General features: G+C 46.8%; 1 protein-coding gene across 4 annotated transcripts in view; it reads left to right on the plus strand.

The window, feature by feature from the left end:
* Nucleotides 1–24,053, plus strand: part of LOC139276258 (rho GTPase-activating protein 6) — a 686,192-nt gene that overhangs the window by 656,448 nt on the left and 5,691 nt on the right. For 2 of the 4 annotated variants that reach the window (XM_070893980.1, XM_070893983.1), the window contains exons 10-12: nucleotides 11,100–11,197; nucleotides 16,212–16,474; nucleotides 23,234–23,350. In XM_070893980.1, coding sequence (XP_070750081.1) covers nucleotides 11,100–11,197; nucleotides 16,212–16,474; nucleotides 23,234–23,350 — 478 coding nt within the window. The remainder of the gene's footprint in view (nucleotides 1–11,099; nucleotides 11,198–16,211; nucleotides 16,475–23,233; nucleotides 23,351–24,053) is intronic. The other 2 variants (XM_070893981.1, XM_070893982.1) reach the window with 2 other exon arrangements.

Raw genomic sequence — 24,053 nt, forward strand, 5'->3', positions numbered from 1 at the left:
GGTTGTGTAGAGGACTCAGAGAGGCTACAAGGAGATTTGGATAGGTTAAGCGAATGGGCTAAGGTTTAGCAGATGGAATACAATGTCGGAAAGTGTGAGGTCATCCACCTTGGGGGGAAAAAAAAACAGTAAAAGGGAATATTATTTGAATGGAGAGAAATTACAACATGCTGTGGTGCAGAGGGACCTGGGGGTCCTTGTGCATGAAACTCTTTTTGGAGTTTATCTGCAAAACAAAACACATTAAACTGTGCCACCCGACCTGGGTGACACACCAGACATTTACAAGGCCCTTTTTTCCTTTTTTTGGTTTTTTTTTTGTGTTTTTCTTTTTTTTTTGATTTTTTTTTTGGGCACTAAAATCACAATTTTTCCGGTGCCCCCTATAAAAGGGAAGGGGACACTAAAAACACCGGCAATTAAAACAAATTAAACTTTAAAACGTAAAATCAAATTAAAATTTGGTTGCCGGGCGTGATGATGCACTCCAGTCCCTCCGGTGCCCACCTCTCGCGGAAGGCCGCGAGCGTACCGGTGGACACCGCGTGCTCCATCTCCAAGGACACCCTGGACCGGATGTAAGAGCGGAAGAGAGGCAGGCAGTCAGGTTGAACGACCTCCTCGACCGCCCGCTGCCTGGACCGGCTGATGGCACCCTTGGCCGTGCCCAGGAGCAGTCTTACGAGGAGGCCCTCGGACCTACCCGCTCCCCTCCGCACAGGGTGCCCAAAGATCAGGAGAGTGGGACTGAAGTGCAGCCAGAATTTCAGGAGCAGCCCCTTCAAATAATGGAACAGGGGCTGCAACCTTGTGCACTCAATAAAAACATGGAACACGGACTCCTCCAGACCGCAGAAATTGCAGGCGGCCTGGGAGTCCGTGAACCGGCTTAAAAATTTGTTGCACGGCACTGCTCCGTGCGCCACCCTCCAGGCCAAGTCCCCGATGAATAGTGGGAGGACCCCTGCGTAGAGTGCCCTCCATCGGGGACCCCCGCCTCCTCCGGACGGCAAGATGGTACGCCATGGCGTGTCCGGACGGCCGGCGAGGATGGCAAAGTTGAGAGTGTGCAGGAGCAGCCCGTACAGGAAACCCCTCCGCCCGGAACTGAAAGGCACGGAGGGGATTTCCCCGAGGCGACTCAAGTTGTGAGGCGCCGGCCCCCGAGGGAGGTTCCGGGGTTTGGCGCCGATGAGGAATTCCGTCCGGACGGGGGTCAGTTCGGACGGGATCTCCCCACGTGCTTGAGCCTCCTCGATGCACCTGACGGAGTCAGGGCCCAGAGCTGTTTTTAGCGACTCGATGGCATCGGCCGCGTGGCGGACGTTGGCAGAATTTAGGCGCCGCGCCAGCGTGTCTGGCGCCATCCAGCCCACTCCTCCGCCATCGAGCAGGTCCCTGACCCTGGTCACCTCACCAGCCACAGCCCTCTCTTCCGACCGCCACATAAAACCTCGGTCGTGGAGGTACGGATTCCCGAGCAGCGGCTCCTGCAGGACGGCCGCCACTCCAGCCGGCGGAGAGCTGCGCTTGGTGGAGACTTTGTTCCAGACCCTGATGAGTTCCCTGTAAAAGACAGGCAGCTCCCGGAGGGCGGTCCTGACACCCCCCAAGTTCACAAACAGGAGCTGCGTGTCATAATTGAGGTCGCGCTACTGGCGGAAGAAATACCTCGCCAGAGCACACCACCTAGGAGGGGGCTCGACGTAAAGGTATCTCTGCAGGGTCTGAAGACGGAAAGTCGTGAGCTGGGCGCTGACGCACACCAACGACTGACCGCCCTCCTCAAGCGGGAGACTCAAGACCGCAGCAGAGACCCAGTGCTTCCTGTTGTTCCAGAAGAAGTCCACCAGCTTCTTCTGTATCTTGGCGACAAACGCAGGGGGAGGGGTCAAAGTGACCAGCCGGTACCACAGCATTGCGGCTACCAGCTGGTTTATGACTAGCGCTCGACCCCTGTAGGACAGCACTCGGAGCAGTCCTGTCCAGCGCCCGAGGCGAGCGGCGACCTTGGCCTCCAGCTCCTGCCAGTTCACCGGCCAGGCTCCCTCGTCGGGGCTAAGGTAGACTCCCAGATAGAGGAGATGGGTCGTGCTCCAGGCAAAAGGCCTGAGCTCCTCCGGCAGGGAGTCCACCCGCCACTGACCCACCAGGAGTCCGGAACATTTCTCCCAGTTGATCCTGGCGGAGGACGCGGCCGAGTAAATCTCCTGGCACTCACGCATCCTCCGCAGGTCAGCGGGATCCTCTACCGCGAGGAGCACGTCATCGGCGTAAGCCGAGAGGATGACCTCCACGCCCGGCCCTTGCAGAGCCAGTCCCGTCAACCTCGTCCGCAAGAGGCGCAGGAAAGGCTCCACGCAAACGGCGTATAACTGGCCGGACATGGGGCATCCCTGGCGCACCCCTCTCCTAAAGCGAAGGGGCGCCGTCAAGGACCCGTTAACCTTAATCAGACACTCCGCGGCGGCGTACAAAAGTCGGATCCGGGCGACGAAATGCGTCCCGAACCCGAAAGCGCGCAGAGTTCCGAGCAGATAGTCGTGATCCACCCTGTCGAACGCCTTCTCTTGGTCGAGGGATAGGAAGGCGACCGACAGACCAGCCTCCTGGGAACAATGGATGAGGTCCCGGACCAGATGGATGTTATCGTGGATTGTCCGGCCCGGGACCGTGTAGGACTGGTCGGGGTGGATCATGTGGTCCAGCACGGCACCAAGGCGAGCAGACATCGCCCTGGCGAAGATTTTGTAGTCCGTGCTGAGGAGGGAGACCGGGCGCCAGTTCTTAAGGAGGCGGAGATCGCCCTTCTTAGGCAGCAGGACGATGACTGCCCTGCGCCAAGAGAGGGGCATCTCCCCGGTCGCCAGACTTTCCCCCAGGACCCGCGCGTAGTCGTCCCCCAGGACGTCCCAGAACGCCCTGTGGAACTCCACGGTCAGCCCGTCCAGCCCCGGGGATTTTCCCCTCGAGAGCCGGTCGAGGGCACCGGTCAGCTCCGCCAGGCTTAGCGGAGCTTCCAGATTTTCGGCGCCCTCCGGGCTGACCTTCGGCAGGTCCTCCCACAAAACACTACGCGCTTCCTCGCTGGACGGATCCGGAGAGAAGAGCCCCGTAATATTCACGGGCCCTGTTGTTGACGCCCTCCGGATCCGAGACGAGAGAGCCGTCGTCGGCCAGCAGCGTCAAGAGCTGCTTACGGACACTCTGCCTTTTTTCCAGCGAGTAGAAGAAGGGGGAGCCGCGGTCCAGATCCCGCAGGAACCGGATCCGCGACCTCACGAACGCGCCTCGGGACCCGACGAGCTGCAGGTCCTTCAGCGCGGCCTTCTTCGCTTCGTACACCGTCCGCAGGGCCGGGTCCTGGACGACTTGACCGAGACGGGCTTCCAGGTCGAGCACCTCTTTTTCTAGGGGCCTGACTCTGGCCGCCCGCCTCTTGGTCGACCCCCTCGCGTACTCTTGACAGAAGACGCGGACGTGAGCCTTGCCCACGTCCCACCATAGCCTCAAGGAGGGGAAGCCCCCCTGCTTCCTTCTCCAGTCGGACCAGAATCGACGGAACGAGTCCTGGAACCGCACGTCCTCCAGCAGCCGGTTGTTAAAGTGCCAGTACGCGGACCCCGTCCTCGCGCGGAGCGAAGCGAGCTCCGCCCACACCAGGTGGTGGTTCGAACACGGCACCGGCCGCATGGAGGCCGCTGGGACGCTGGAAACGTACGCCCGAGACACGTAAAGGCGGTCGACTCTAGACCATCCTACTCCGGGCCTCACCCAAGTAAAGGCGCTGGAGTCGGGGTGGAGATTTCGCCAGACGTCCACCAAGTCGAAGGACCCGACCAGGTCCCTCAACTTCTCCATCGCCGTCATGCACTGCGGGGCACTGGAGCGGTCCCTCGCCTCGAGGGTGCAGTTAAAATCCCCCCCGAGGACAATGCAGTCGCCGACGTCGACGGAGCCAAGAAGAGCGGACACCTCTTCAAAGAAGCGCGTCTGCTGCGGGCCGGGCTGAGGGGCGTACACGTTCACGAGATGGAGCGGCATGTCCCCCAGGCGACCGTTACGTGCAGCAAGCGGCCTGGCACGGGCTCCTCGACCCCCAAGAACTCCGGCTGAAAATGCGGGCCCAGCAAGATGGCCACCCCACTAGAAATGGCGGTGAGGTGGCTCATGCGGACCTCTCCTTGCCATTCCAGGAGCCACGTGGCTTCGTCTCCCGGAACGGTGTGGGTTTCTTGCAGGAAGCACACCGCATATTTCCCCTCCCGCAAGAGCGAAAAATTGTCAAATCTACGGCGTGCCCCTCTGCCGCCGTTGATGTTGAGGCTGGCTATGGTTATCTTCATGGCAAAAGCATAGTGCAACCTCTACCTTAACCTATTGTGGGGGGGGGAGCGGAGTCTTTTGTTGAACTCCGCTCCCTCCGCAGCCCAGCGAGGAGTCCCTCGAGCTCGCGCAGCTCAAGGTGTTGCGCCTTTGTCAAGGGCCCGCCCGCGGCCAAGGTTTTAACGGCGGCGCAGACGGACCCCTTGATCAGCTCTGGCTCAGACCATTTTTCCAGGGCCCGTCGGGCTTGGTTGCAGCGACCCCGGCTCTGGGCCAAAAAGTCCCGGAGTTCCTTTACAGGAATGAGGATGGTCTCGGCGGCGGCCGCGAGCAGATCCACCGCCTCGCTGGCGGTGGTCTCTAGGTTTTCACCCGCGTCCCCCACCGAGTACCCGTCCTCCTCCGGGAGGTGGCCGCCAGCAGCCGGCCCATCGACCGCACAAGGTACGGCAAATGACCCGGCCGCTCCAACCGGCCCTGGCTCTGCCCCGATCCCACCCCCAGGATCGTCGGCAGAGGAGTCCCCACTGGGCTCTTTTAAAAATGGTGCTGGGTCGGGAAACGACAGCGGAAGGGGTTCCCCCTCCGCACCAGGAACCGGGGAACAAGGAGAGACCCGGCCATAGGAAATCCCCAGGCTCCCCAAGTGCTCCAGCTCCAAAGCAAGGGGCGAGGGTGGGTGTTCCTCCCCCTCCCCGCTGCCACCCCCCGGCCCAGCATCTGCAGTATCATTAAAATCATTAGTTTCATTTTCTGCCGGGTCGAGCGACTCCCGGGGGAAGTTGATTAATAGCTGGGCGGGCTCAGGTTCGGTCTTTTCGGCCCCGCCCGCCTCAGTCCCCGGGACGCCCGGCCCGGCGGCAATGCATTCCTCCGCTGGCCCCACGCCCTCCACGACAGGCAGATCTTCCACGCCATCCCCGGGAGGCAGAGGCTGGGCAGCCTCGACTGTCTCACCCTCCCCGGGGACAGACTCCTCCCGCCTACAGCACAGCTTGGGGGCGCTGGTTGGGGACGCGGGACACGCGGCGGGCACCGACTCCTCCGCGGAGGGATGTTGTTCCCCCTCCGCCTCATCGGAGCCGCGCCTCCTTTTGTTCCTGGGGGCGCGCGGAGCCAGGGAGACCTCCATGTCTGCCGAGGCCTCCCGCTCCACCCCCCCCTTTTCCTTTCCTTGCCTGCGCCCGGGCCCCTCTGCGGTGTTGTTCAAGGGCTCGGGCACGGGCTCAGGGCACCCCGCGCTCGCCGGTGACTGGGTTGGGCTGAGCGCGGTGGTCAATCTTTCTGGCGCACCGAGGGGACCCGCCTCTAGATGTTTCGCCTTGTTCTGCGCCCTCTTTCCGGCTGGACGCTCTCCCTCCACCCCGCCGAGGCCGTGAAAACAAAGGCCCCCGACGATGCCCGCGCACCCATGGCTCCCGGCACGCGGACGCAACTAGGGGGAGGGGTGGCGGCGGCGCCAGCCTTGGCCGCCTTCGGTGGTTTGGCGGCCTTGGAGGCTCCTTGTGCATGAATCCCAAAAGGTTAGTTTGCAGGTGCAGCAGGTAATCAGGAAGGCAAATGGAATGTTGGCCTTCATTGCGAAAGGGATGGAGTCCAAAAGCAGGGAGGTCTTGCTGCAACTGTATAGGGTATTGGTAAGGCCGCACCTGGAATAATGCGTGCAGTTTTGGTCACCTTACTTAAGGAAGGATATACTAGCTTTCGAAGGGGTACAGAGACGATTCACTAGGCTGATTTGAGAAATGAGGGGGTTACCTTATGATGATAGATTGAGTAGACTGGGTCTTTACTCGTTGGAGTTCAGAAGGATGAGGGGTGATCTTATAGAAACATTTAAAATAATGAACGGGATAGACAAGATAGAGGCAGAGAGGTTGTTTCCATTGGTGGGGGAGACTAGAACTAGGGGGCGCAGCCTCAAAATACGGAGGAGCCAATTTAAAACCGAGTTGAGAAAGAATTTCTTCTCCCAGAGGGTTGTGAATCTGTGGAATTCTCTGCCCAAGGAAGCAGTTGAGGCTAGCTCATTGAATGTATTCAAGTCACAGATAGATAGATTTTTAAGCAATAAGGGAATTAAGGGTTATGGGGAGAGGGCGGGTAAGTGGAGCTGAGTCCACGACCAGATCAGCCATGATCTTATTGAATAGCGGAGCAGGCTCCAGGGGCTAGATGGCCTACTCCTGTTCCTAATTCTTATGTTCTTAACAGACTTGCAAAACCATCCTTCCTTTGCACAATTAAAATAATAAGAAATAAAAAATTAAAGTCTGACCTTCAGCATCAAACTGCAATTCACCTTTCTGCACTCAGCCCAGGAAGGCAACGGGCCGGGGCGGGAGAACTCACTGGCAGGCAGGAGAAATCACACCAGAAGGCTTCTCGGCCAGGGCTAGGAGCGGGAGAACGAACAGGGAGACCACTCGGTCTGGGCTAGGGGCAAGAGCGATCGAACTGGCCGGCATCGGGATACAAAAGGAAGCAAGGTTGAAATATGGCAGGGATAGGGTGGGTGACCAGGGGTGTTCAATGGGGACAAATGCACATTGAAAGTAAAAATAGGAAGCACTTAAACCCATTCCATTGATTTGTCTTGTAAATTAAAGAAAAATACTATTATAAAGATTTTGACATTGTACATTCCCATAAACATGGCAAAGAATATTGCAAGATGTTTTAAGACACAAACTATGGTATTTCTCTTTTGTCTTTGATAAACTTGAACCTTAAGTAACAAAGATTTCAATTGAAACTTCAAGAAAAAGACTTTTATAAAGAGCTATAAGGCAGGTGTTAGCTTGGAGCTGCTCCCGCTTCGCACATGTAACTTCACTGAAAGTGCACTGGAAACCCCGTTTACAATCGCATCAATTTGCAAATGGACGATTGCCAACGCGCAGCGCTACTGCGCATGTGTGCCCATCACTATTCTCCACTGCGCATGTGCAGATGTTCCGGTGCATTTTCCAGCACAGAACACAGGTTCCACCTCCCGAGGTGACTGGCCACGCTGCACGAAGAGGCCAGACAGCGGCCAAAGTTGGAACATTTTTTTTCGGAGCATCTCCGGAGGTACTTAAGTGGCGCAACTCCGGTAAGTGCGCTAAAAAACGGGCTCGGCCAAAATTGAGCCCATTTGACTCTCTCTCTTTCCCACTCTCTCTCTCTCTCTCTCTCTCTCTTTCTCTCCCCGAGTCTGTCTCTCTCTCTCTCGCCCCCCACCTCCAATTTCTTCTCTCTCTCAGAAGGCCGCAAAAATGTTTGTGTAGATAATCACAGCAATATTCTAGGCAAGAGTCCTGGAGGCTGCTTCAGTATAGTCATTGATTTGCGAAAGAAACCCAGTAGCAGGCTCAAGTGGCAATGTGGTTCGGCCCCACTTCCTGCTTCCTCATGTATCGCACTGCGCATGCGCAACTGGATCGAGCGTACATGCGCAAAAAGGGTCGGAGTCCACCACACGCGTGCACCGAAGGACGCAAAATGTCTGTGCAGATAATCACTTTGCTCTTATATTCCACCCTACATAAACTTGTGCTCATCCAAAACTCTGCTGCCCGTGTCCTAACTTGCACCAAGTCCAGTTCACCAATCACCCCTGTGCTTACTGATCTACACTGGCTCCCCTTCTGATAAAGCCTCAATTTTAAAATCCCTCATCCTTGTTTTCAAATCCCTCTATGGCTTTGTCCCTCCCTATCTCTATAACCTCCTCTAGCATTACAAACCTTCGAGATCTCAGCGTTCCTCCAATTCTGGCCTCTTGCACATCCTTGATTTTAATCACTCCACCATCGGTGGCCGTGCTTTCAGTTGCCTTGGCCTTAAATTCTGGAATTGCCTCCATAAACCTCTCCCCATCACTACCTCTCTCCTCCTTTTAAGATGCTCCTTAAAACCTACTTCCATCATCAGTCCTGATATCTCCTTTTGTGGCTTGGCGTCAACATTTTTATTGATAACACTCTTATTAAGTTCCTTGGCGCATTTTGCTAAGTTAAGGCGCTATATAGATGCAAGTTGTTATTCTCTTGCTCTCTTGTCACTCTTATTCCCTTTTTTGGTCTCTTCTGTACTTTCTATAGTTGTTGTAAAACAAGTTGATTCTTTACAAGATAAGCTAGCTGTTCATTTCAAGCTAATGGATGCTGTAAATTTCTGTTCTGTGCCTAAACAAAATGGATTCTTTTGGTAAGGATCGCAATTGCTCGAAGAGACATTGGCCCAGAATTTGCAGTCGGAGGCTTGTTGTCTCCGACCGCAAACATTTCTACGAAAGTACCCCAGCAGAGTATGCACTTCATACGCATCACTGGGATCACGTGGGCCAGCCCAACCTATCAGAGATGGGATATTTCCATTCATAGTTATTGTGGCTGGAATCACTGTGACTGGAATAAGTATGAATCTGAATATCCCCCAAAACACACAAGCACTTGAGATTAAAAAAATGTTAAACATCACAATTAAAAGGAATGTAATTAATTATTGAAAACAAAAATTAAATTAAATTTTTTTTTTTACATATTTTAAAGTGTCTAAAAATAAACTTACCTTATTTAATAGGATTTTAAATGTTTAAATAATTGGAAAAAATTTAGTATTCTGTGCTTTAAAAGTCTTGCGCTGATTAAAGCAGACCTTACACCTGCTTTTATCAGTCATAAGAATTTTGAAGGATTTTCGCTGGGCAAGAGTTGGCCAAATAGCCCACGGAGGCTCTTGTTTTGGAGGCAAGAGAGTTCTTGACAGATCACAAGTTCCGGGTGTAGCCGCTTGCACTTCACATGCCTAAACCTGGAACTTGCGGGGACCCCACGGGGGGCCTGGGGTGCGCAAATTCAGGCCCATTAATTTCATGATGAAGCGTTTGCTCAAGCTTTCCCATCCACTTGCAAGCACATAGACCTTGACATTACCCAGTGGTGTTCTGATGCTTAATCCATTCATTTTAAAACTTAGCTTTCTTCTATTTCAGCAGAGGTTTTAAGCCATTTGTTTTAAACTGGTTAAAGCGTCTGTTAAGAAAGCAGAGAAATGAATTTCAGGTGAACTCATGAAGTGTTTGTAGAATATTTTTAAGGGCCGTAATGTTTCAATTACACATACTGCATTACTGGCATCATTACATCACATAAGTTCCATAATAAAATAAAGTATTTTTTCTCTACTATAAAAAGGCTTGTCATGTTTTTGTAAAGGACGTGTCTTTTACACTGGGTGCATCTTTCAGGTACAGCGATGCTGTGGCACAGTCATTCCAATTTTCCCAAGGAATGCCCTCGATATTTCTGGGATTTATGTATTATTGACTCAAATAATTGTAGGCTTTAGTCAAAGAGCAGAATCTTTCTCCACCCAGCCCACTCAAATAGCTTCAACTATTTTTTTTAAAGAACACAAATTGGCAAGAGCTGTGAACATTTTGTATTTATATACTGACTTCCTCCAAATAAAGAGGCATCCAAACTTTTCATTTGAAATGCCTGCTTTTCGGGGTCTAGAGATTTCAAAGTTAACAAAAAAAGTAAAACTTCATTGTTTGCAAGTTTCACAACTTGTAGGGACCGGTACACAAAATAAACAGGTTGCTGAGGTACAGGAACTGGGTGTGATGCAGCTTCTGCATGCAGGGGTATCGAACATGAATGAATAGTTGGTTAGCTAGTACGGGAGAAATCGGAAAGACTTGCATTTATATAGTGCTTTTCATGACCTTAGGATGTCCCAAAGCACTTTACAGCCAATGAAGCACCTTTGAAGTGCAGTCACTGTTGTAATGTAGGAAATGTGGCAGGCAATTTGAGCACAGAAAGGTCCCACAAATAGCAATGAGATAAATGACCAGATCATCTGTTTTTAGCTACTTGTTGAGGAATAAATATTGCCCAGAACAGTGGGGAGAACCCCCACCCCCCCCCCCCCCCCATCCCCTGTTCTTCTTCAAAATAGTGCCATGGGATCTTTTGCATCCACCTGAGAGGACAAACATCTGTAAAACATCTAACCTGAAAGACAGTACTTCCAACAATGCAGAATTCCCTCAGCATTGCATGGAGGTGTCAGCCTAGATTATGCACTCAAGTGTGTGATGTGGTACTTGAACCCACAACCTTCTGACTCTGAGGTGAGAGAGCTGCCATTGAGCATACATACTACCACGTGGTTAGTATTTTTTCCCTAACAATACCTTTTTTTAATCAAATCCCCAAAGTACTTACCAGCCAGCTTGTCTGCAACCTCTTCCCTTCCTCACCCACCCCTCTCCCGCCCCCTTTCCAAGTTACTGATTTTGTGATGATGATCCTAAGAAAATAACTGGTGTAAGAACGCAAACATCATCTGCCCTTCTTCATGTCTCATAGCACCAGGCCCTATTCCCTGGCCAAGAGGATATGCAGGCAATCTCAAGCCGCTGCTCCTGCAGCTCCCATTATCTAGTTGCTAGGAGATATGAGCCTGGACCTGGGTTATTTGACCACAAACATTCCAACCTCTCCAACTGTGAGGAGCCATCTGCTGTCTGCCCAGTGACCCACCTCCTATGGGCAATCATGGACCCAACATGCATCTCGCCATGATGTATTTCATCAGATACCAAGCCGCTTGGCTGCCCTCACTGCATAATGTCCAGATAATGTTACATATATAAAATAATGAAAGTGTAATTGTTTTAACAAGATTCCTGTTATGGTGTAAGTATGCAGTGTTTCATGCTAAATTCAGAATGCATCCTGTGTTTATAATGTGTGATTGGCGTTCTTTCCCAGGTTCCCCCAGAGCTACAGAATGAGGTCCTGATGAGCTTGCTAGAGACAGACCCAGATGTTGTTGACTACTTGTTGCGGAGGAAAGCTTCACAGTCATCGTGAGTAACTCTTGCCACTGTGGCTTCTTTCACCCTAGATTAATACATTTCTTTCTACTGACCTCTGCTGTTGATGTAGGATATGAGCAAACTAGATAAGAGAATACAAAACCAAGGCAGCAGTCGTTACTCAATGCGCTTCAGAAAACCTCAAAAGAAATCTTGTTTTACAAAATTTAAATGTCTGCATGTATTTGCTCTAATTTACGCAATCTGGATATAGTCTAGATAATGTGCCCTGATTTTGAAAACCTCAAAATATATTAATTTTGGCTAGTAAGGTGAAGATAGTGTCAGCTGCACAAGTAGAAATTGCACATTTTTTCTTTTTTTTTTTATATGCGTGAATTTTTATATGTAAAAGCAATTAAGTACTTTTTGAAGTGTAGTCACTGTTGTAATGTAGGAAATGCAACAGCTAATTTACACACAGCAAGCTCCCACAAACAGCAGTGAGATAATGACCAGATCATTTGTTTTTGAGATGTTGGTTGAGGGATAAATATTGAAATATTGGCCAGGACACTGGGGAGAACTTTTCTGCTCTCTCTAATAAAGCCAAAGATCTGAACTAAAGTGTCAGCATAAATGATGTGCTCAAGTCTATGGAATGTGACTTGTATGCACAACCTTCTGACTCCGAGCCCAGAGTGCTACCACTGAGCGATGGCTGACACCTGGCAATGTGTCGGCATCAAGCTAATAGTTCAGATTTTACGTATTCTTGGGATATGGGCATCGCAGGCCAGGTCAGCATTCATTGCCCAACTCTAGCTGCCCCAACTGTGGTTTTGTTACAACCGACTGGCTTGCTGGCCACTTCAGAGGACAGTTAAGAGTCTACCACATTGGTGTGGCACTGGAGTCACATGTAGACCAGCTTGGGTGAGGACAGCAGGTTTCCATTAGAATGGATACCCTACATATAACATGGTTAACTTAGTTCCAGATTGGTCACTTGATCTCGTGGTTAATATGCTGATATAGCAAGTAATCAGGAAGGCAAATGGAATGTTGGCCTTCATTGCAAAGGGGATAGAGTATAAAAGCAGAGAACTCCGGCTACAACTGTACAGGGTATTGGTAAAGCCACACCTCGAATACTGCATGCAGTTTTGGTCTCCGTATTTAAGGAAGGATGTAACGAACAAGGTGCAAAGGGGAACCAGTGGATGTGGTGTATTTGGACTTCCAGAAGGCATTTGACAAGGTGCCATATAAAAGGTTACTGCACAAGATAAAAGTTCATGGGGTTGGGGGTAATAAATTAGCATGGAGAGAGGATTGGCTAACGAACAGAGTCGGATAAGTGATTCATTCTCTGGTTGGCAACCAGTAACTAGTGGTGTGCCACAGGGATCAGTGCTGGGACCCCAACTATTTACAATCTATATTAACGACTTGGAAGAAGGGACTGAGTGTAACGTAGCCAAGTTTGCTGACGATACAAAGATGGGAGGAAAAGCAATGTGTGAGGAGGACACAAAAAAATCTGCAAAAGGACATAGACAGGCTAAGTGAGTGAGCAAAAATTTGGCAGATGGAATATAATGCTGGAAAGTGTGAGGTCATGCACTTTGGCAGAAGAAATCAAAGAGCAAGTTATTATTTAAATGGAGCAAGATTGCAAAATGCCACAGTACAGCAGGACCTGGGGGCTACTTGTGCATGAAACACAAAAGGATAGTATGCAGGTACAGCAAGTGATCAGGAAGGCCAATGGTATCTTGGCCTTTATTGCAAAGGGGGTGGAGTATAAAAGCAGGGAAGTCTTGCTACAGCTATATAAGGTATTGGTGAGGCCACACCTGGAATACTGCGTGCAGTTTTGGTTTCCATATTTACAAAAGGATATACTTGCTTTGGAGGCAGTTCAGAGAAGGTTCACTAGGTTAATTCTGGGGATGAGGGGGTTGACTTATGAGGAAAGGTTGAGTAGGTTGGGCCTCTACTCATTGAAATTCAGAAGAATGAGAGGTGATCTTATCGAAATGTATAAGATTATGAGGGGGCTTGACAAGGTGGATGCAGAGAGGATGTTTCCACTGATGGGGGAGACTAGAACTAGAGGGCATGATCTTAGAATAAGGGGCCACCCATTTAAAACAGAGATGAGGAGAAATTTCTTCTGAGGGTTGTAAATCTGGAATTCGCTGTCTCAGAGAGCTGTGGAAGCTGGGACATTGAATTAATTTAAGACAGAAATAGACAGTTTCTTAAACGATAAGGGGTTATGGGGAACGGGCGGGGAAGTGGAACTGAGTCCATGATCAGATCAGCCATGATCTTATTAAATGGCGGAGCAGGCTCGAGGGGCCATATGGCCTACTCCTGTTCCTATTTCTTATGTTCCTATACTTGCATTGGAGGATTGGAGGCTGTTCAGAGAAGGTTCACTCGGTTGATTCCAGAGATAAAGGGGTTGACATATGAAGATAGGTTGAGTAGGTTGGGGATATACTCATTGGAGTTCAGAAGAATGAGAGATGATTTTATTGAAACATATAAGATAATAAGGGGGTTCAACAAGGTGGATGCAGAGAGGATATTTCCATTCATAGATTAAACTAAAACTAGGCGACATAGTCTCAGAATAAGGGGCCGCCCATTTAAAACTGAGATGAGAAATTTCTTCTGAGGGTTGTAAATCTGTGGAATTCTCTGCCCCAGAGAGCTGTAGAGACTGGGTCATTGAATATATTTAAGGTGGAGAAAGACAGATTTTTGAGTGATAAGGGAGTAAAGGGTTATGGGGAGTGGGCAGGGAAGTGGAACTGAGTCCATGATCAGATCAGCCATGATCGTATTGACTCTGCTCCACTTCCCTGCCCACTCCCCATAACCCTTTACTCCCGTAACGCTCGAGGGGCCAAATGGCCGCCTCCTGCTCCTATTTCTTATGTTCTTAATGTACCTGAACTCCAACCTCAGAAGCGCACCTCCTCCTGCACAAATGGACATTTATATTTTGCTTCTCACATCAGTCATTCTGTGGTCGATGAGTAAGTTTGACAATTTAGTGGCAATTTAAATTGGATTGGGAGCATTTTTTGCTATCCATCCGTGTCCACTAGAAACTATCCAAGTTCATGAAGCAGGCAACCCTTTACAGCCAGCTGACACAGGATACTTTCATCCCATCAGTTTACTTTGGATTGGAACCCCAAAACGTGGAAACAAAAACCATAGAATCATTCAAGTACACAAATCATTTCAAGACAGGACAAAATAAAGAATCAAAAGGCTAATGGAATGTTGGCCTTTATCTCCTAGAACTGGATACAAAGGGGGAGAAATATATGCTTCAATTATACAGAGCCTTGGTCAGACCCTATCTGGAGCACTGTGTTCAGTTTTCGGCACTGCGCCTCAGGAAGGATACATTGGCCTTGGAGAGGTGCAGCACCAATTCACCACAATTATCCCGGGACTTACAGGGTTAAATTATGAGGACAGATTGCATAAACTTGGCTGCTATTCAATTGAGTTTACAGAGTTGAGGGATGATCTGATGAAGAGGCTTAAAATTTTAAAAGGATTTGACATGGTAGACACAAGAAACTATTTTCTCTGGCGGGGGAACCAAAAATGAGGGGCTAGAATAACATTACAGCTGGGCCATTTAGGAGGGAAATCAGAAAGCACTTTTTCATACACACTAGTAGAAATCTGGAATTCTCTCTCCCAAAAACCAGGGTGGGGGATGGGGGGCGGGGTGGCAATTGGAGCTTCCATGACTGAGATCAATAGATTTCTGTTGGGTAAGGGTATCAAGGCATTTGGAGCTAAAGTGGGTAAATGGAGTTGAGGTACCGATTAGCGATTATCTGATTAAATGGCGGAACAGGCTCGAAGGATTGAATGGCCTATTCTTGTTCCAATTATGTGAATGGAAGGACAGACATAAGCTTGTTTTCCTGGATCGGTGAGCTTGGATTAGGCCTCCCTCCCTGTAACAATGGACTTTGAATTGCAGACAGTGATTCTTGAATTATAAAGGAAAGGATAGAAATGACTGTCTCAGTAATTAACATGGATATTTGACTTTTATAGCAGGCTAACATAAACATTATCATTTATGACATGACCATTATTAGTTGACAAAATGTATTTAGCAAATTTTAACAGTCGTTTAACAGCTCTGGCCTGTCCACCTCAGGGCCTTGGGTTGAGATTCAGCCCAGAATGAGGAGTGAACGTTTCCCCTCTCATGATTTAAAGGTCCCAAATGAAATGGAATCACCCCTGTTCCAGTGTGTAGGAGGAAACAGACCTCAATTCTGGACTAATTATGTACGAGAGGTTGCCGTTAAATCAGAATAGAGGCAAAGCCAAGGGATCTTTTCTGTGAATTTATTGATTGTGCAACAGCTGAGCTGGAACTACTTGATAAATAGACTGTTATAAAAAGTGCTAAAGGATTCAGGTTCTTCGTGCTGATGCACCTCATCCTGATGAGCTCAAAAACAAAACAAAAATGATCTTAAAGGAAGAAAGATAGAACTTGCATTTATGATATTTGTATTTTCATGATATCAGGACCTCCCAAAGCGCTTCACGACCAATGGATTTGTTTTGAAATGTAGTCACTGTTGCAATGTGGATAAACTTGGCAGGCAATTTTCCCACAGCAGGGTCCCACTGCCAATGAAATGAATGATCAGAAAATCTGTTTTAGTAATATTAGTTGAGGTATGAATGTGGGCCAGGACACTGGAAGATCTTCATGAATAGTGCCGTGAGATCTTTTGCATCAACCTGAGAGGACAGTCTGTTTGACACTCCCACAAGACTGCAGTGAGGTGCCAGTCTGGATGATATGCTTAAGTCTCTGAAGTGGGGCTTGAACCCACGATCTTCTGACTAAGCGGTGAGAGTACTACCACTGAGCCACGGCTGACACCTTGGTTAGCTATGTAACTTAGGAATGCGCTTTGAGGTCACATAATGTACACGTGACACATAGTTTGGTGAGTTTGAATTAGCTAAAATCTGATGTGATCATCTTTAACAGGAGTCCAGATCTAACGAGGGCAGAGGTCTCCTATTCTTTGGGAGGACGACATTCATCTACTGACTCCAACAAGATCTCAAGTGGAGAAGTCTCACCCTATGACAATAACTCTCCAGTGCTCTCAGACAGGCTGTTAATGCAGAGGACAGACGACCTCAGTCCTGGTTCTGAGAAACTATATAAAGTTCCTGAACAATATGCTTTAGTTGGACACTTAAAATCCAAATCTAGGGATAGCTCTCCAATTTCATGGCCTGATAAAGGTAAGGCTTGTAAAGTATATGCGTTTGTCCGATAATTTAACTTAGCCATTACAAACATTTTTTTTTACTACATAAGGAGCTAAAAATATTAGTGTAACCATATATTTTATTACTTGTTCTTTTACTGTTTAACAATTTTAATAAGCCCTAAGTCAAAGGCCAGTTTAGTGGTGTTCTCATGCCTTCCAAAGTTAATGAGGATCATTTAATTATAATCAGTAGCTGAAATAGACCAAAGCTGTGCATTCCCTGGGACTACTGGAGGTCGCCACCAAAAAGATAGGTTTTATTGATAAAAAAATACTTATCTGAATGTGGAGCCATGAGGTGCAAGAGTGCTCCTCCCAGTTCCACTGCAGTGTCAATCGGCTCCCTCCCTCCCTCCCTCACTGCCACTCCCCCGCCTCCCTCTCTCCCAGTTGCCCCCCGCCCACCACTTTCACCCGGGACCTACCCGAGGGCCGATGCTGGCGATGCAGTAGTCAGAAATTGAAACTCTCTTTGTGGGCCAGCTGCCTCGGGTTGCCTAGCAAGCGTCTGCAGCTCGTCGGCCTCGTGAAAATTAGAGCTGAGGCCCAATACCCTGGGTGAGCCTGGGGCCTACCCATTCCCTGCACCTAGGTTGCTCTGGTCGGCTGGCTTTTGTGAGACAGATGTCGGAGGGAGGGCCCAAGCCATCAAAACAGGTCAGAAACCAATTTCTAGGCACACATGTTATTAATAGTTAGCAACCATGTTTTGTCCACAGCCCATTTGTAATTTAATGTGAAATTTGTATGGTTAATAATTTGAGCCAAGTAAGGATCAGTATTATTTGAAGCACAAGGTGAAGTACAATGATACAAAGCGCTGTAATGCAAACCTAGAGCCATCTCACTGTTTTAACCATTAGCCTAAGTCTAGAGCTCTCAAGTCATCGTTAAGGATCACGGATCTCTTCTATGAGACATGCTCTTCTTAACACCAGTTGGGACAAAATTAGGGATTAGATTTGCTGGCCTTAGCACCCCATTAAGTCTGACAATTTAAATGTCCCATGCTTTAAATAGTCACCCCATTAGTCACACGGCAAAGATAATTGGGGTGTGCTTGTTGCTATAGCTACAAGTCTGGGAGACTTTGACAGCTCTGATTGTGGCAATCATGGGGAATCGGGCAGCTGTGGTGCGGAGATAGAGCGTCATGATGCAGACTGGTAAGGAGAAATTGGGAGACCAGGCAGGTGAATGGGCAAAGCAAAATGAGGCACCTCAGTTTTGGTCTCCCTTTTGTTTCACCCAAGTTGGCATCTATGCAGTTGGGCCTCAGGATCATACCATTAAGGTGTTGAGGCAGTGGGGGGTGTTATAATTAGATCTTCAGCAACAATCTTGCTCAATCCTAAGAATAATCGCAACTGTTTATGTTCCAGTGATTTGGTACATTATGACAAAAAGACTATGGTTAATTTCCACACTACCATCGTGCCCCAAACGAGGTCAAATCACAATCAACTGCAGTCTGAGAGAAAAAACATTTTGGGGGAAATATAATCAGCCTAACTGGGGATAAAAAATTATTTTGCAGTGCTGATGAACTATTTTTTAGCATTCCCTCTAAATTGGAGATAGATGATGATTTTTGTTTGTACACAGCAAATTGTTATGATCTAGAATGCACTGTCTGAAAGGATAGTGAAAGCAGATTCAGTCGTAACTTTCAAAACTGAAGTGGATATATACTTGAAAAGGAAAGAAGTGCAGGGCTATGGGGAAAGCGCAGGGGAGTGGGACTAATTGGATCGCTGGTTTGAAGAGCTAGCACAAGCATGATGGGCTGAATGGCCTCCTTTTGTGCTGTATGATTGTCAGTCCTTTAATTAGCCGTGGTAGGGTTACCGGGTTAATTCTCTGCTCCCAGGAAGCACAGTTCTGAGATAGAGTGACAACACCGTAGATCTGACTCTTCGACCTGTGCCCCCAGATGGGAAGCTGGAATTGGGCCTTTATAGTCATGGTTGGATGGCATTATCATTCATTAGCATTGAATGTTCAAGAAGCAACGATTCTGCAAAATATTTGAGAGAAACCATAACATCTCATGTTGTTTTCCATGTTCCTGTCAGTTTATGTTCTGCAGTGTTTGTCAGATAATGTGATTTAATCATAAAACCATGCACAAGTCACTTGGCAGCAACTATTGTGTACCTCTCCGGAGAGAAAACTAATCCAAACATTTCTGGGCACACTGATTAAATGTCCCACCGAGGTTGTAATAAATGAGTGTGCTGGGGAAGCTTAGAGGACATTTCTGAATTTGATCATTTATAATACATGAAATGGCAAGTGATATATTCTTCCAAACTATGACTAGCATTTTAGCTTCATGTGCCTGTCACCATTTTCCCTTCTGCTACAGTTTTTTTTAATTGCCTTTTTATTGCTGCATGCCAGTGTTTTTCCTTGTGGCCTGGCTTTCTTCTTGTGCCAACCGTGGCTCAGTGGTAGCAATTGTGCATTGGAGTCAGTGGGTTGAGAGTTCGAGTCCCACTCCAGGGTCTTGAACACATAATCCAGACTGACACTTCAGTGCAGTACTGAGGGAGTGCTGCACTGTCGGAGGTACCATATTTTGGATGAGACGTTAAACTCTCAGGTGGACGTAAATGATCCCATGGCACAGTTCCAAGAAGAAAAGGGGTGTCCTGTCCAATATTTATCCCTCAACTAACATCACTAAAACATGATCTGCTCATTATCTCATTGCTGTTTGTGGGACCTTGCTGTGCACAAATTGGTTGCTGCATTACCCTACATTACAACACTGACTACACTTCAAGAGTACTTCATTAGTTGTAACATTCTTTGGGACATCCTGAGGTTGTGGAAGATGCTATAGAAATGCAGGTCCTTTTCTTTATTATTACGGTAATATTCTCAGCATTTTAAGCAGACTATATCCTTTTAGTCTCTGGTCCACACACAGTGATCTCGAAACACAAAAGTAGGAGGTTTAGAAAACAGTAATATAGACAGGTTAGCCAGTGAGCAGTGAGGATGCACAAAGACACCTTGGGAAAGGTCAATTGAATTTTGCGTTTTATGAATAGTGACATAGAGTTAAGAAGAACTGAACAAAACCTGTGTTAGGCCACAGTTGGGAGTACTGGGGGTGCAGTTTGGGTCACCCCATAACAGAAAGGACAGTAAAACCATCCAAAGTGTACAGTGTTGATTCAGCAGCATGATGCCCAGGATGGGAAACTGTAGTTTGGAGGAGAGACTCGAGATACTGGGACTATTTCCACTAGAGCAGAAAAGGCTGAGTGAGATTTAATAGAAGTTTTTTAAATTATAAAGCGGTTTTGTTAAACTGACTAAGGAAACTCTATTGCCTCTGATGGGAGAATAGGTGATGAGGGGGCCATCAATTTAAAAATATCACTGAGAGTGAAAGCATTTAGAAGAAAGTTCTGTACTCTGAGAATTGTTGGAGATTTGACACTGGGTGGTTGACGCAGAGACCATTATATCTTTTAATGGAAAATTTGATAAATATTTGAACCAAAGAAAGATAGAAGGCTATGAAGAAAGTGAGGAGCAGTGGGCTTAACTTTAGATTGCTCTAGCAAAGAGCTGGCACAGACAGCATGGCTGATTGGCCTCCTTCTGTGCTGTAAACTTCTGCAGTTCCAGACAACTTCTAAAGCTAGCCAATATCAAAAACTCTAAATGTTCCCTGATTTATATTGCTGTCTTGCAACATTTAATACAAATATAATTTAATTAATGAAGGATGAAGCAAGCTAATATCAGGCCAAATCAAGTGTGACTCCCTTCTGTGTATAAACTAGCAACCTCTTGAAGCTGATATTTATGGATTTGAGGTTTTAGTAATCACTTTCCATATGTGACGAGAAGCTGGGAGATGACTGAGGATATATGTGACCTAATAGAAGTCTTTAAAGTTATGAAGGGGTTTAATAGAGTAAAGGTAGAGAAGGTATGGGGGTGTCCAAAACTAGGGGCCATTAAATATAAGATAATCACTAGTAATTCTAATAAATAATTCAGGAGAAACTTCTTTACTTAGAGAGTGGTTAGAATGTGGAACATAAGAACATAAGAAGTAGAAACAGGAGTAGGCCATTTGGCCTCTCGAGCCTGCTCCGCCATTCAATACGATCATGGCTGATCTGATCTTGGCCTCAACTTCACTTACTTGCCCGCTTCCCATAATCCTCGACTCCCTTATCGTTCAAAAATCTGTCTATCTCCACCTTAAATATATTCAATGACCCAGCTTCAACAGCTCTCTGGGGTAGAGAATTCCAAAGATTCACAACCCTCTGAGAGAAAAAATTCCTCCTCATCTCCGTTTTAAATGGGCAACCCCTTATTCTGAAACTATTCCCCCTAGTTCTAGATTCCCCCACGAGGGGAAAAATCCTCTCTGCATCTGCCTCGTCAAGCCCCCTCAGAATCTTATATGTTCCAATAAGATCAACTCTCATTCTTCTAAACTCCAATGAGTATAGGCCCAACCTGCTCAATCTTTCTTCATAAGACAAACCCTTTATCTCAGGAATTAACCTCGTGAACTGCCTCCAATGCAAGTATATCCCTCCTTAAATAAGGAGAGCAAAACTATATGCAGTGCTCCAGGTGTGGTCTCACCAATACCCTGTACAGGTGTAGCAGGACTTCCCTATTTTTATACTCCATCCCCCTTGCAATAAAGGCCAACATTCCATTTGCCTTCCTAATTACTTGCTGTACCTGCATGCTATTTTTTTGTGTTTCATGTACAAGCCCCATAGGTCCTTCTGTACCGTAGCCTTTTGCAATCCATCCTCATTTAAATAATTTGCTTTTTTTATTTTTCCTACCAAAGTGGATAACCTCACATTTTCCCACATTATACTCCATCTGCCAAATTTTTGCCCACTCACTTAGCCTATCTATATCTCTTTATAGATTCTTTGCATCCTCCTCACAACTTGCTTTCCAACCTATCTTTGTATCATCAGCAAATTTGGCTACATTACACTTGGTCCCTTCATCCAAGTCATTAATATAAATTGTAAATAGTTGAAGCCCCAGCATTGATCCCTGTGGCACCCCACTAGTTACAGTTTGCCAACCTGAAAATGACCCATTTATCCCGACTCTCTGTTTTCTGTTAGTTAGCCAATCCTCTATCCACGCTAATATATTACCCCCAACCCCATAAGCTTTTATCTTGTGCAGTAACCTTTTATGTGGCACCTTATCGAATGCTTTCTGGAAATCCAAATATACGATTCACCGATTCCTCAAAGAACTCCAACAAATTTGTCAAACATGATTTCCCTTTCATAAAATGATGCTGACTCTGCTTGACTGTATTATGCTTTTCCAAATGTCCTGCTACTACTTCCTTAATAATGGACTCCAGCATTTTCCCAATGACAGATGTTAGACTAACTGGTCTATAGTCATCTGCTTTCTGTCTCCCTCCTTTCTTAAATAGGAATGTTTCATTTGTGGTTTTCCAATTCGCTGGGACCTCTCCAGAATCCAAGGAATTTTGGTAGATTACAACCAATGCATCCACTATCTCTGCAGTCATTTATTTTAAGACTCTAGGTTGCAGGCCATCGGGTCCAGGAGACATGTCTACCTTTAGTCCCATTAGTTTACCTAGTACTTTTTCTCTAGTGATGGTGATTGTTTTAAGTTTCCCACCCCTCCCAATAGGCCCTTGATTATCAGTTATTGGGATGCTTTTAGTGTCATTTACCGTGAAGACCGATATAAAATATTTGTTTAAAGTCTCTGCCATTTCCCTGTTTCTCATTATTAATTCCCCAGTCTTCTCTTCGAAGGGACCAACATTTACTTTCGCTACTCTCTCTTCCTTTTTATATACTTGTAGAAGCTCTTACTGCCTGTTTTTATATTTCTTGCTAGTTTACTCTCATAATCCATCTTCTCCCTCTATCATATTTTTAGTCTTCCTTTGCTGGTTTAAAAACATTTCCTAATCCTCTGGTCTTCCACTAATCTTCACAACATTGTATGTCTTTGTTTTCAATTTGATACCATCCTTTACTTCCTTAGTTAGCCACAGATGGTTCATCCTTCTCTTAGAATCTTTCTTTCTCACTGGAATGTATCTTTGCTGAGAGTTATGAAATATCTTCTTAAATGTTTGCCACTGCTTATTTATCTATCGTCTTGCCCTTTAATCTATTTTACCATTCCACTTTAGCCAACTCTGCCTTCATACCTTTGTAATTGCCTTTATTTTAAGTTCAGGACACTAGATTGAGACCTAACTTTCTCACCCTCAAACTGAATTTGAAATTCTACCATGCTATGATCACTCTTCCCTTTTATGGAACTTGCTACCACAGGAGTAGTCAAGGCAAATAGCATAAATGCCTTTAAGGGGAAGCTAGATAAGTACATGAGAGCGAAAGGAATATGCAGATAGGGTTAGATGAAATAGTGTGGGAGGAGGCTCGTGTGGAGCATAAGACTGGCATATACCATTTGGGCTGAATGGCCTGATTCTGTGCTGTAAATATTATGCAAGTTGTTTGCTGTTAAGAAGGTACTTGTGCAGGCCACACTATATCCAAAATAATCTAAAATGAAATTGACTTCAGTGGATATAAAATAAAAATGGGGAAAGATGTAAAACAGGCTGCCGATTCAGTATCAGCCTTTTTATACTTTTGGACAGAGTCAAAATTACACCCATGGTGTTGTGTTGCAAATAGGTTAATTTAAGTAGTTCTGTGTCTTTCCTTCTCTCTCTTAGATAAAAACTCAACCTCAGAAGAACACACTAATATTTGGGGAACTTGGCATTCCACATTGAAATGTGGGTCTAGAGATGAAGGGATAACAGGTACATCAAACATTTTCAGTACTCTTTTGATTCTTTTCTGTTTTTAACTTCTTGGAGCACTCTGCCCACTCTGCATCCTTTGGTAGCTGAAAGGCAGAACAGTTATGACCACGATTACAGACTAGACCAATAGGCTTCCCAATAGGAGGTACAATATATATATTTAATATATTAATTCTCAGGATGTGGGCATCACTGACAAGGCTGGTATTCATTGACCAACCCTAATTTGTCCTAGAAGGTGGTGGTGGGCACTGCTGCAGTGTTTTGATACCACTGAGTAGATTACTAGGCCACTTCAGAGAGCACTAAGTGTCAACCATGATGGTGTGAGGACTGGAGTCGCATATAGGCCAGACTGGGTAAGAACGGCAGGTTTCCTTCTTTAAGTAAACTTAAGTAAATGTCCAATTTTACCTCCCTAAGATGTAATGCATTGCTTCAACATGGTGCCCTGTCTGAAACAATGACAAAACTCAGAGGGTAATTTACACTTCAGACAATAGTGTAAAAGGGGTGATATCGACTCAGCCTCCCATTAAACACCTCTCTAAGGTGGCTAAATAAGGAAATAGGGAAGGGTATAAAATTGAAAACGAGGACATACAATGTGGCCAACACTAGTGGGAGGCCAGAGGATTGGGAAACTTTTAAAAGCCAGCAAAGAACGATTTAAAAAAATGATAGAGAGGGAAGATAGATT

The sequence above is a fragment of the Pristiophorus japonicus genome, chromosome 11, assembly GCF_044704955.1.
Source record: "Pristiophorus japonicus isolate sPriJap1 chromosome 11, sPriJap1.hap1, whole genome shotgun sequence".
NCBI lineage: Eukaryota > Metazoa > Chordata > Chondrichthyes > Pristiophoridae > Pristiophorus > Pristiophorus japonicus.